This window comes from Sarcophilus harrisii, chromosome 4 (assembly GCF_902635505.1).
Source record: "Sarcophilus harrisii chromosome 4, mSarHar1.11, whole genome shotgun sequence".
Taxonomy (NCBI): Eukaryota; Metazoa; Chordata; class Mammalia; order Dasyuromorphia; family Dasyuridae; genus Sarcophilus; species Sarcophilus harrisii.
The window spans coordinates 279673546-279687536 of NC_045429.1; the positions used below are offsets into that span (position 1 = coordinate 279673546).

General features: G+C 37.6%; 1 protein-coding gene across 1 annotated transcript; it reads right to left on the bottom strand.

Moving 5' to 3' along the window:
- Positions 1-2014: 2014 nt before the first annotated feature.
- SRSF3 (serine and arginine rich splicing factor 3) lies at positions 2015-13348 on the bottom strand. Its single transcript, XM_003769004.4, has 6 exons — positions 12989-13348; positions 11006-11213; positions 9520-9654; positions 7197-7235; positions 6447-6533; positions 2015-6282 (listed from the first exon to the last, which is right to left on the bottom strand). Exons 2-6 carry the CDS (start codon positions 11209-11211, stop codon positions 6255-6257), a joined length of 495 nt encoding a protein of 164 aa, XP_003769052.1. The 5' UTR covers positions 11212-11213; positions 12989-13348; the 3' UTR covers positions 2015-6254.
- Positions 13349-13991: the final 643 nt, after the last annotated feature.

The window sequence follows — 13991 nt, forward strand, 5'->3', positions numbered from 1 at the left end:
TTTCTCCCCCCAAAACACTTATGTATTTTCACTGCCTGGAATTCTAACTCTCCTGATCCACACCTGTTGGGATTTTAAGCCCTCTTTAATGATAGCCCCTCTCCTTCACATTCTCAAATTTATCTTGTATATATCCTGTTTGTATCTAATTTATCTTCCCATTTGAACTAATTCCTTTGAGGAGAGACAAGATGTTTTTTTGTTTTTCTTTGATTCTCTACTTTGTGTTGAAGTAATCAATTGGTTAGTAAACATTTAAGCACCTACTACATTGCTAAACAATGTGCTAAATGCTAGGGATTCAAAAGGAGGCAAAAGAAGTTTTTGTCTTTAAGGAGCTTACAATCTAGTGGGGGAGACAAGGTGAACATACACAAAGCTAATTTTGTGGGATAAATAATATTTATCAAAGGAAAGGCACTCTTAAAGAGACTAGGAAAGGCTTCCAGTAAAAGATGGGACGTAACAGAAACCAGGTTAAGCCAGTAGGAGCGGCTGAGGAAAGAAAGCATTACAATTATGGGGTGCCAAGAGAAAATTATTGAAGCTGAGACATGGAATGTCTTGCTCCTGGAATTACCAAGTAGTTAAATATTTGTTGCCTCAAGGGGTAGAGTCACCAGCTCTAACCAAAGAACAGAAGTAGTATAAGACTATACATGGGCAAATACAATTATTTTTAAAAAGTTAAGTTCATCATGACACATAAGCTCAACTGACTTCTTTAAACATTTGGTTGTGTTTTTTTCTTCTTTAAAATCTTGTTATAAGAATGGTTCTGGGAATGGTGATAGATATATATATAAGGTAAAATACAGGTGAGATAAAGATATTAATAAAAAGCAATTTTAAAAGTACAAGTCAGACCAAACCATTTCCTTTTCTGCTGGACAATTATGGGAATGCTGTAGCCTTAATATTCTTGAATTTTGGATTTCTGCAAGTCTTCTAAACAATATGGAAAGATGGAGAGAACTTTCTGGCACAACAAGGAACTCTGTCCATAGTTGACCACCATCTTTATTAAGACATGGAAAGCATGATGAAAAGTTGGTCAAATCTGCAAGTGACACAAAACTGACAAGTAATGATTAACATTTTGCATGACAATCAAGATCTAAAACACTACTTGCCCCAGGATGACATATAACAAGGATTTATTAAATACTAAGTTTTAAGTTTTCCTTCGATCAAGCATTCTCTAGCCATATAGAATGTACTTTGGACTTCTCCCCAAACCTGAAAGTATCTCAAGGACAAGAACTCATACCTCTGTATACTCCACAGCATCCAACATAGGACTGGATATACAATTATCCACAGTAGTGGCCACTCAACATTTCAAGTGAATTTTAGTTGTGCCAAAAATCAAAATTTCAAAGAGTTAGGTTGTCTGTAAAGAGCTATTTGACTGCAGAAACCTTTTGATAATACTAATATGATGATCCCTGTACTAATAACCCATATCAGATTAAGTCATAAGACCTATCTTGGGAAAAACATGTGGGAGGTGCTATTAATATCTTCTGGTTTAACAGATAATTTCTTCATGGAAACTACCTCTCTCCCCAGCAGTAAACATTTATGAAATTAATGAATCTAAGCAGAAGCTTAAGGAGGCAAACTAATGGGATGATGGGATCTACACTCAGGAAGACCAGAGTTCAGATTCAGTCTCAGATATTTACTGCTACTCCAAAGTAATCTGCTTGGGAGGAAAGTGAAGAGGAAATATTTTGTTAAAAACAAAGCAATTGGCACAGCACCTGGCAACAAAGTGAAAAATTTATTTCCTTCCTCCTTCTCCAAGGAAACAGCTAGAAAATGATCTTTTTGTTAGTAGCGAAGAAGTAGAAACCAAGGGGTTGGTGGAAAGTGTCCATTAATTGGGGAATAGCTAAATAAATTATAAGAATATTCTAAGAAATGAACTAGTTTCAGAGAAATGAGAGGGTCTTTACAATGAAGAGTAAAACAGGCAAAGAATCAAGAGAATAATTTACAAAATGAAAACTGGCTTAAGAACTCTTTTATTAATGCAATTTTCAACCAGAAGAGTGTTAAATGAAGCATGCCATCTATGTCCTGACAAGAGGTGAACTCGAGATGTAGAATGAAATATAGTTTGGACATGGCCAAAAGTGATTTTTTTTTTTTTTGGGTCAAATTGCATTCAAGGGCGTTCTTTCCTCCCTTAGCCCCCAAAATGGCTAAGTGGTAGTGGTGAGGGAAAACAAAAATGCTACAACTCATAATCTCAATGCAAAGAATTTCTAGAAGCCTTACTTGACATCACATATAATGACAGTATGCCAAACACAGGAAAGAGTCAAAGCCATTTCCTCTATAATGTATGTATTCTATAACAAATCATTTTCAATGCAATCTTCAAATGCTTTACATTTGTAAAATTCAATCTGGAACTTCAGTCTTCCTTTCATGTAAATTCCTTTTAATGTTGACATGACCTTTTCCACACATATTTACCATTATAGAGGCTGCTGAATGCCAGAGCTTAAGATGATTTGTGTTCTTTTCCCATTTCTACCTCCCACAAAAACAAAATCCAGATTATTATCTCATGGAACAAAAAGACACGTCTGATCACTATTTTCACTGTACTAATAATGTCCTTTAAAATTAATGATTCAGTTTTAGACTTTGCTGGTTTTTTATTATAGCTCTTCCAGATAAGCCTCCATTCTTATTCTTCCTCACAGTAGTGGGACAAATCCTTGAGCTGATATGGCTCCCAATATGGTGGTGCTGGGAGTAGACAGTTGTCTAGGAGCCTGCCTAGTTCAGTTCAAGATTACAGGTTTCTCAACATTGTTGGTCATCAAGTGCCTTTTTAGCCTGCAACAACTACAAACATTGTGGAAGGAATATCTACAATGTCTCTGTCTTCAAATTTTGCATTACCAATGTTTACCTTCTTAGATGTGAACTTTTTGGATTGCAAAAGGTTATTCTTCCAACTTCCAAAGAAGACAAGTCATTTTGCCAGAAATGATATATTTGCCAACTAAATAGCAACTCAAGGGTGAGAAATAAATATCTGGGTTGATGTCATAATATCCAAAGGTTCTCGACTTGTTCAATAATCCAGCCCAAATTCTAAAAGCAAGAATGTTGGTCTGGTTAAGGCATTATACTTTGGAAAAACAATCATTTCATCTTAAATATTTGGCTTCCTTATGACTATAATATATTAGGCAATAAGCCTATACTGAACTATGTTGACATTAAAGCTTTATTTTCTTTAACAGGCATACATTTTAAACAGCAAAAGTAGAACTAAAAGTTAGGCAATTATCAATGTATGCATCTTCTCATTCAAGAACTAATCACATTTTTGCTTCAACTAAAGCTCAATAATAAAAAATATTGCCAGTTTTCCCATTTATTAACAACTTTAATCAAATGTTTATATTTTATGCAAATCTGAAATCAGGGAAGCACAAGACATGAACTTAAACCCCAGCTCTAACAGGAACTAAAAATTATGACCTAAGGATATTAGTGAGGAACTAAGGAACATGAAAGTGCTTTGAAAGTGTTACACAAATACAAAGTATTTGAGAACTATTAACTATGGCAATTAATAACTCTTTTCTTCTCCCATTGCCCTGGCTAGGACTAAATGACATCAACACAGGACACAATAAAAGATCCTGCAGCACAGAAATACTCAACCAAGATGCATAAAAATACCTCTGGGTATTGTTATTTAAAAAAAAAAAAAAACCAATCCCTACACTTTCAATTAGAATGAATCAAAGATTATTAATACAGCGACCCCTAGTGGACACTTTAATCAGTATACCTCAACTCATAATTTCATGTCTAAAAATAATTTCTCAAAATTTTAATGCTGAATACAAACTTAAAACCATAAAGCTCCTTGAAAAATAGAATTGTGTATAAACTTCTCATCACTTAATTTAACTAATGTTGAGTGAACAGCACAAAAGCAGTCTGTTGTAGTATAAAGTGTTTTCAATTATGGCTAGTACTAGTACCATGCTAAGAGTATGCAAATTGGTTTACCTAAATCATATCTTCACCTCCCAGGGTTCTAAGGGAACACACATAACCAAAGCTTCCTTCCCCAAGCCTTCTCTAGCTCTTCTAGAACTATGAACGTTTTAGACAAATATGAAGTCGTGCATATATCTCAAAGGATGTTTTACTTACAGACACCTCCAAGCAGCATTACTTCAGAAGGGGGGGATGGGTAATGATGAGTCTCTACAAATAGGCTAAATTTCATAATTGGAAAACCAAGAAGACAGGCTTCTTGGGGGAACAATGAAATCCCTACCTTGTATTGTGTGATCACAGTGAGACTTTCCCCTCCCCTTAAAGGAGAGTTCTGAAATATTTAAGTGCTGTAGAATAAAAAAATTATTCTTCATTTAAGTAAAATTCTTCCAGTTCCCAATGTAGCTATTTTGGGGGAGGGGGGGTACTCAGGAAGCCTCTTCTGAATAAGTGAACTCTGATTCAAAAATCTTATGGTTAGCTACTGTTGCTACTCATTGGTCTTCTTAGAGGGTGCATAAAATTGTATCCTATTGACACAGTGCAACCACAGCTATCTGAAATAAATTTCACATAATATGAATTTATGGAACGTTCAGGAAATATTTCAAATGAAATTTACTCAGAATTTTATCTCAATGTAATGCCTGAACTGACATTGAGAAAAGAACTTATGATACATTACCCAATACTACTTTAAAAGCACATTTAAGGAAACTAAGCCACAAAACTGTTGCATTATGATTTAATCTAAGTGCACAAAAGTTTGAAATTACAATCCCTCCTAGTATCCAGGAAGGTTAAGCATGCCTCCATATTTTCAGTTCTACACTGTTACATTTGAGCTATAATATGAATTTTACATCATGATGCTTAGTTTGGAATTTCCATGCAAAACCTCAACTTATAGAATGGAAGCAATCTAAATTTAAGTGAGAATTGTTTTCATGCTGAAAGCCTCTTAAGGCCATTTCAATTTGGGTTACAATGAAATATTATCCTGATATTTCTCTGAGCAAATTGCAGTATCATGAACCCTGAACTGGCTTCTCTTTTTAAGGAGAGGGCAACTATGATTACCTAGCAGAACTACTCCTCCCCCAACCAAGAAACCACTCTCAAAGTAATCAAGTCCAACTCAAAGTAGCAGCTTTGTGCAATCAACTGCTTTTATACAAGAACTGTGATGAACAGTGGATTCAACTGGCTACCACACAAATAGGCTAGCTAGTATTTTATTACTTCAAAAGCACTTTAACAAGAAAAATATAAGTATGGCTTCTGATAGGAATGTTTAAACCTGGACTGCATGTACCAAGCTCATAGGCTGAATTAGGTTCTACAAGGAAAACTTTTAAGTATTCAAAAGTTAAGCAACAATTTGTAACCAAAACTTTAATCCCGAAGGTCTCACAAAACATGTTACAAATGACATCATGAAAAAAAATCTTGCACAGTAACTCAAAAAGTTTTATCTCTACAATGTACCCTTAAACTGGGAAGTCTGTGTGAATGGCAAATTTTTATATCACTACTTATTTACTCACAGTGCATCAACTACAAAAAGAATCCATGACCTTAAGTGTAAAAAAAAAAAAAAAAAAAACTAAATTCCTCAAAACCTCTTAAAGGTTTTCACTTAAAGATATGTGTCTACTTAGAATAATTTGTTTTTCTTTTCTAAAATTGCCATCACACATTTGAGCAAAGCAATTATCTTTATTTTTGTATGCTTTTTACTTTCCAATTTACCTGCTGGCCTGTTCTAAGAGGAGCTTTAACAATACATTTCGTTTAACTGATGCTGCACATATAAATCTGCTGTGGACAAAAATCAAGGTTCTCCAATGTAGTCTGTCATTTCCTCCCCAGAAGACACAAGATATTTTTTAGCCATTGCAGGTTTTAGAAATTTGCAAATCGATGCAAAACAATAAAAATCAATAGAAATTAGAATTTCGTTTAAGGGAACACTGTAAAGTTAACAAATTCTTGGTATTACATGCCTTATATGATCTGTTTTAAACCATACAGATACACATCTTTACATGTGTCACTGTTACAAGACAATAAACAAATTTTAACAGCTAAAACATTTTAAAAATGCACTGAGCTTATGAAGGCTCAAACAAAACTTGTAATGTTCTGTACATGCTCCTGTCAAATGAAGGGCTACTTCCTGTACATCACTCCTCTTGAAGGCCGATGTTCTATTTCCTTTCATTTGACCTAGAGCGACTGAACAAGGGGAAAAAAAATTATTATATTTCAATACCTGACTTGAATCAGATAAAAGGTCTATTTTGTACATGTAGTTAAAAAAAAAAATACATAAATATATACATATACACATACACACAGAGCTATTTCTGTAGTTTGCTCAAATTATTTAAGGAACCTACCTGCGAGACCTGGAAAAGGAACGAGAAGGCTTATGATTTCTCTCCCTTGACAGTGATCTCTCTCTTCTTCTATCTCTTGAAAGGGACCTAAAGTAGTAAAAGAAACAAAGATCACTAAGTCTACTCTCACTAAGTCTACTCAAATTTAAGTGTCAAATTATTTCAAAGTACTAGAGATAAGATTTAAAGCTGATCCCACTAACAGAGCATAAAAGAGTAATTCAATATTCATTACACACCTATTATAACTAAAGCACCATGAAAGGCACTAGGAATTTGGGGGGAGGGGGGAGGGGAAAGAGTCTGCTCTCAATACTACAGAATTCTTATTATCTACAGATAAGAGCAGAATTGGAATGGGATTAAAAAGTCAAGACTGCCCAGATGGCAGATAGAACTTGGGTTGGGCTTTGAAGGAAGTTATATATCCTGAAAAGCAGAGAAAAAAAGGGCATTCCAAACAAGGGAATCAGTTTGCATAAATGAAAAGGCTAAGATATAAAATGTTGAATTCAAGGAAAAAGAAAATTGTCCATTTCAACCGAAATAACAAAAAAAAAAAAAAAAAAAAAAGACTTCTAACTGGAAAAATGTAGATCAGAAAGCTTAGAGAACTACAGGCTGAAGATGCCCTGTTCTCCCCCAAAAATTTAGCTTGAAAATTTCTTAATTCACTCACCTAACAAACTTCAACTGACAAGAGAATTACTGACAAAAAACCCCCAAAACAAAATATGTAAACTGCTTTACCTGCTCCGGCTGCGAGAAAAGCTTCTTCTCCGTGGTGATCTACAATCAGAAACAGGACAAATTAGGCTCACTATCAATTTTAGTATTTATGGCGTGAGGCATTTCCCAACTTTTCAATCTCACTGTTGGGCCCAGTGATCGTGCCGAAGAACTGGCACCCATCGTCCAAAACAAAAAAAGCACAGAAGGATTAAGGAACAAAAAGCTCAAGTGAAAAGCAGGTATTCCAACCATGAATTCACTTTAACAAAGAATGCTTCACAGCAGATCTGTCCAATGCAAAACTTCCACGTCAACTAACTTCACTACCCAAACACCACGCCAAAATGTAGTCCCACAAGTAGTTCCAAAAACAGTACCATAGACCAGTATTTGGAACCCATGCAAACCTAGAAGTCCTTGACAAGACTTAAGGTACCAAGTGGATAAAGTGAAAAACCGTGAAAACGCGCTCAGTGTAAATATTGATGCCATTAAGTGATACATTAGAACTGCATATTTGTGATTGTCACATTTTAAGTGTGTGTTTAGGCTTACAAAAAAAATTACCTTAGCTTGGCCCACTTCACCCCAAAAATTGTTTTAAATTTTGAAAACGGTTAGTAAAACCATTTAAAGGTGATAGGATTCAACAAAATTTTGCTAGAAAGGAAAGCTAAATTTGTTAGAGATATTAAATTTTTAGTTTGGCATCTCACACATGCAAATGAGTTTTGCTTGAGGTTCTAGTTACATTATAAGTTCCCTATCACCCTTAAAAGTTTTATTCAAGCAATATCTGTACGTTACCATTCAATTATGCACAGCCAGCCTTTGATCGAGAAAAGTAATTACTTAAGCCGCTTACTCCTTATTTTAACCAGCAGTAAACTGTATAAGCAGGAAAAACTTACTAGTTTTGGGTTTCAACAAGCTAGAAATGGTGAGGTGAGGCTGCCGGACTGACGGCCAGGAAGAATTTGCTGAAAAGGTTTTGCCAGATGTTGCGTTGTATTTAGTTGGTTGGCGAAGGGGGTGTTGTGGATTTTTCCTGCTTTTTTGTTAGCCGAAGGCTGCTGCTGTAGTTGTTGTGAAGACATTTGGTAAATAAACAGCTGAGCTGATTGGCCAGGAATGTGTGGGCGGTCGAGGTGGCTGCTGCCGATTTGGTTAAGGTTGGAGAGAAGGCTGAGAGAAAACAGCATGCTCGGGAACCAAAGGGCGGTGCAACCTGACGACTGGCCATGCCTGGGTCATGTGAAACGACACCAGCCAAGCTGAATGGGGCGCGCTGGTCACATGACGCTGAAAGGGCTAGTTGACTGGCTAATGCAGACTCAGAGGGTGGTGAGAAGAGACATGATGGTGACTCTGTAACGGGGTTCATTTTTATTAATAGATGGACCAAAAAGCACAAAAAAAAAATGAAAAAAACAAGCCATCAGTACAACCATCTATTAGCTAACATATAATCTTATTACGATGGGCAACAAGTGTGGGGTGGATTTTTTTTTTTTTTGGCCTTTTGTTTGTTTTATTTTTAAAATAGCAGAAGGGGCAGTTTCAAACTCCCATCTCCTAAGAAGGACTTCACTCACCTTTTACAGGTAAATTCAGCCCTGTAGAAATCATGTTGGAGATTTGAGGAGGTGCAGATAGCCTCCAGACAACAACATCTGAGTCCAAGAGTGATGTGCCATTTTTTATTACCAAAAAAAAAAACTGAAATGTCAGATTTGGGTTTGAAAAACTTAAGATGATTGGAATTACATCCTGTTTAGCCCCCTTTATTAGTGACCTAAGTTTAAACTAGTTTAAGATTAATTTCTACTTCACCAGTTGTAACATTCTTAATAAATATTACAATTGTGCAAACAAAGTAGAAAGATACATTTGCGTGGAAAGCTAAACTGTTGTATGTTTAGTCTGTCATTGAGTCAAGGAATGGGAAATGGCCTAAAATTGAAGTAAAAGGGAAGACTGGAAAAGATGTGCTAGAAGATGAACTAAAATAACTTGAAGAAGATAGATCCAGGACTGAAGTTACTGACTATCAAACTTGAACAGTGACCTAAAGACCAAAGCCAACATTCAGCATCAACTTAAGATAAAAACTCCCCACTATCGCCCCAGCAAGGCTGTTTTATTTAAAAAAAAAAAAAAAAAACAAAAACAAAAAAATAACAAAAACAAAAAATAACAAAAACAAAAAAATAACAAAAAACACCTCAGAATCTCAGCAATAGATGTTACCCAACAACATGCTTTAGGGAAACACCTGTTCCTATATTGCTCTATGGTTCAACACCAAGGGCTCTAAACACATTCTTTGATTCTGAAGTACCTGCGACGGGGTGGAGGACTTCTTCTCCGATAATCATCCCGTGGGCGACGACCCCAAGAAGGTGGAGGACCACGATTCCGACTTCTTTTCTCCCCATTCGACAGTTCCACCCTTACTCGGCAACCACAAAGTGTTCTTTAAAAGGAAAAAAATATATATTACTAAAAAATGTTCTCAAAACCAAAAACAAACAACAAAAAACCCACCTAACTATAAAAACACACACACACACACAAAAAAAACACCTTAATTACAAACACTTTAGATGCTGATCTTTACTTCAAATCCATCACTTAGTTTTGGCTTCTTAGTGATACAAGAGTTCACTGTTCTCTCTATTCCTTCCCTACCCGATTTCATGCAAAATGCCTATAAGCATGTGCAATACATAAACATACTTATTCAACATTTAAGCAACTATATGGTAAGACACTGGGAGGAATATCAAATTATTAAAACTAAATACCTCCTTTAAGATTATATTACAGAAGAGAGCTGAGACACAAAACTTTACAAGGTATTAAATGCAAAAAAAGGGTCTAAGATGTTGAGCAATTTGCAAGAAGTCTACAAAATGAAAGTCTTAAACTGCTTAAAAACCATGTCTCATCAACTTTGTATCCCAACACAGGAGACAATATTTAAGTTATGGATTCAGCATCTGGGATCCCTAACATTGGTCTTGGTTTACCAATTCTGTTTGTTACCTTAATTATAACCTCATTTCAAAATTATGACTTTACCACACAACTTTATACTCTTAATTATCTGGTTGCCTTTTGTATTTTAAATTAGTTTACAAATATATGTATTAATACGGCACTACTGAAACTTGGTGATTACTATTCCAGTTTAGACAAATGCAATAAAATGGGAAGTACAATGAATATAGCATATATATGTATTTCAGGCCTTTAAAAACTAAGAATTTTTAAACACTAGATGGCACACTACAAATAAGTATTAAAAATCACGAATTTTATAGTTTGATTCATTTTCGATAGTGGCTTTGTAATATCAATGTGCAATGAAATAATTCTGACAATAAGCAAAGTTAGGTGGCCCAGCAACTCTATCCTAACCCTAATATTACTTTTTAAAGTTGCATCAAGAATCATTCTACAAATCAACAAGAAAGAAACCCTATTTTATTAGTTTGTGAATCCTAACTTTATTGTACATGAGAATGATAAAAGTTTGGACTGAATCTGAATGATTTATTTTGATCATTCATATAGTAGTGATCTAAATGTATAGTTGTCACTGGTATCATCCAAGGTTCCTAACCAATTCTAAATGTGCGCTGATAGGCAAATTATATGTACCTCAATTTTTGCTTCTATAAATGAGAATTGCCTTAAAATGCTATAATTGTCACAATTTTATAATGTACAATCCATTAATTACTTCTAGTGAATCCAATGAATAAGTGTATAATTCACATATGAGAGAAACAACTTTACAGAGATAATACATTAAATATTACCTTCCATCTAGTTCTCTAACAGCATCAGCTGCATCTCTGGGATCTTCAAATTCAACAAAAGCAAAGCCGGGAGGATTTCTTGCAACCCACACACTTCGGAGTGGCCCATAATATCCAAAAGCTCGCTCCAATTCGGTCTTGTTGCCATTGTTACCAAGGTTACCTACATAAACCTTACAGTCCAGTGGACAAGAGTCACGATGCATCTCTGTAATGAGATAATGGTAAAAAGGCAAAAAAAAAAAAATTAGTATTTGGAGAACTTTAATAAAATCTTTCATCAGCTTCATATGCCAATATATCAAAAACAAGAAAAGTTGAATGAAATTCAGCTCCCTTCTCCAACTACTCACCAACTCTCCTCCCCAAAACCCTCCACCAAACTATGTAGTGAGTATGTATGGAAGTAGTTCCAGAAGCAGTCTTTGACAAAAAGACCAGTTATTTCAAGATCCCCACCCCTAAACTGGCCCTTAAGTGCCCAGGAAATCCAAGTCTTTGTAGTGTAGTCCATTAGCAGACATTCAAAACCAAAGATTCATTTAATGATCCCTTCTGCCTTTTGCAAATTTAGCTTTCTGCAAGGAGTCTTCCCCACCCCCCACCTTCCTCCTTGAAAGGAGGACTATTTAGTCTCTTCTAATAAAATTTATCTCCAATTTATCCTGTATGTTTTGTTTTCTCTATGCAGTCACCCATTAGATTATGGATTAGGTGAGGCACCTACCCAGGAACTGTTTTTCTTTGTACCCCCAACCCTAAGAATTTCTGGGCTCTGGCGCATAATCGGGACTTAATGTTTGTTAGGCACAATTGCAGATCATCCTTCAAAACTGCAAATCTATACTGACTTTTAATATTCTTATTTAATAATTCTTTATAAAAAGTTATAATTTGTTCTCTACTACACCATTCAATAGTGGGCCACTGATGCTCTTGTGTATTCTTGGTTAAAATACATACAGCTAAAGGGAAATGATGAATATTCTCAAGTACGCTGCCTTCTTGATTGTCACATTTACAGTTAAGTATCTGAGTAACAATCCAATTTTTAACTTCATAGGGCACACGTAGTTAAAACAACCCAAAAGTCAAAAAATTTCAAAAAAGAGGCTCTGAACCAAAACAGTAAAATTGGATGCTGTAAACATCGGGCAAATCGTCTCCCATTTCATCATTTAAGCCAACACAAACACAACTAGGTAGAAAACACGCCACACCCAACCTTCGTATTTTTCTGGAAGCACGTTGGAACAGGCTACAGCAAAATTTAGAGAGCTAAATATAAACGGGTCAAAACCCTCACACAATTTCAAACAAAACAAAAACGGCGAACACCCCTGGCAACAAGTTTCAGGCCTGTGCTGCGGCGCCTCCAAGAGTTTTGGTGCCGATTGAGCGGGAATCTGCGTAATGGATTCTATGTGCGCAGCACCCATTGGCCCACGTTTAATTGGGCGCCGATGGGGGAAGCGCCCGCAGCAACAAAGCGGCCGCCCGGCCCCCTCCTTCCCTCGCTCGCTTCCGGCAGGCCCAAGTACTCTCTCCAGCCCCCGCACTCCGGAGGCCAGGAAGCCGAGGCCGAGGTCTGGCGCCCTCTAACCTACTCCCGCCCCCAGAAGCGCGGGAAGTTTTGCGCAAGGGAGGCTGAGCTATAGGAATCATGGAGCGGGCCGCACGAGAAGAGGCGCCATGAGCCGGAGGCCGCGCCCGCCTCACGTTTCGTCCCCCGATCCCCGTTCCTGGCCTTCCTCACTCCTCAGGCCCAGGATCTCCCCTCCCTGCGCTCCCCAGGCGCCCAATCTCTGGTCAGGACCCTCGAAGTCTTTCCCTGCACTACCCAAGTCACCTCGACCGCCGACCACCGAACGTCACAAAATGGCGGCGGTGCCTCTTTGTCTGCGCTCGGCCTCGCTCTGGCCTCACGACTACAACGGCAGCGAAAAAAACCCCGCACGCCCGCTCCACTGCCTGATTCCTTACCGTCTGCTGTGGCTTAACAAGCGGGGATACGATTCCCACCGCTCGACTGGGTTTTTCCCGCTCCTCCCGGCTCCGTCCCCGCGCAGCTGTTGCGCTACTCCCCCGACGTCCACAAAATGGCGGAACACCTCCTTCGCCTCCTAGCTTATATGCCTCCGCCCCAGGACACGTGACAGAGGGCTGTGGCCAATCAGAGTCCGAGGAACGCTGTGACCGACACCTCGGAAGGGCCCGCCCTTCGTCTTAAGTTGTGAACACCGCTTAGACAGCGGTTGGTTGCTGGGAGCAGGCCTGAGCCTGGAAGCTGTGTTTGTCCCGCCAAGGCAGGCTTCCTTCCCCAGATGCCGAGTGCGCGCGCGCGCATTATGTGTGTTGTTTTGGGTGTGTGTCCACCCCCTTCCCTCCATTTCCTTTCCGTCCTTTTGTTGTTTATCACCTTCTGTGCGCCAATGTATAAAAAATAACTGAAACTCGTCCCACTATTACCGGGTAAACGCTGTAACATGAGCGTCTGGCCAGATGCTCTCGGCATTTAATTCCGGAGCCAAGGTATAGTATTGTCGCCCTCGTGCAGACATTTGGATTGAAACTGAAAACTCGGAAAACATCAATCATCCAGTATTTATGCTAATTGTATGCTAAGCATTATGTATACTGTTATGAGAGGAAAAAAAAAAAAAGAAAGAAAAACCAATCCGTGCTCTCAGGAGTCTATAGACTGATGGAGGAGACGTTATGGCAAACTACTATATAAAAAAAAAAAGTATATTTTATATAGGTTTTACAATATATTAGTAGTTTTTTCATATAGGTTTTATAATACATGAATATAAATATTCATAATATGTGTATGTAAACACACGCATATATTTAATAGATATATGTGTGAGACTGGTGGCCCCGGAAGGAGTAGAGGAGATCGGGAGCCATTTGCACGGAGCAGATAATGTCAACATGGGCGTCGATTGAGGTCACAGTCGGCAGGCAGGATGTGGACGAAGAA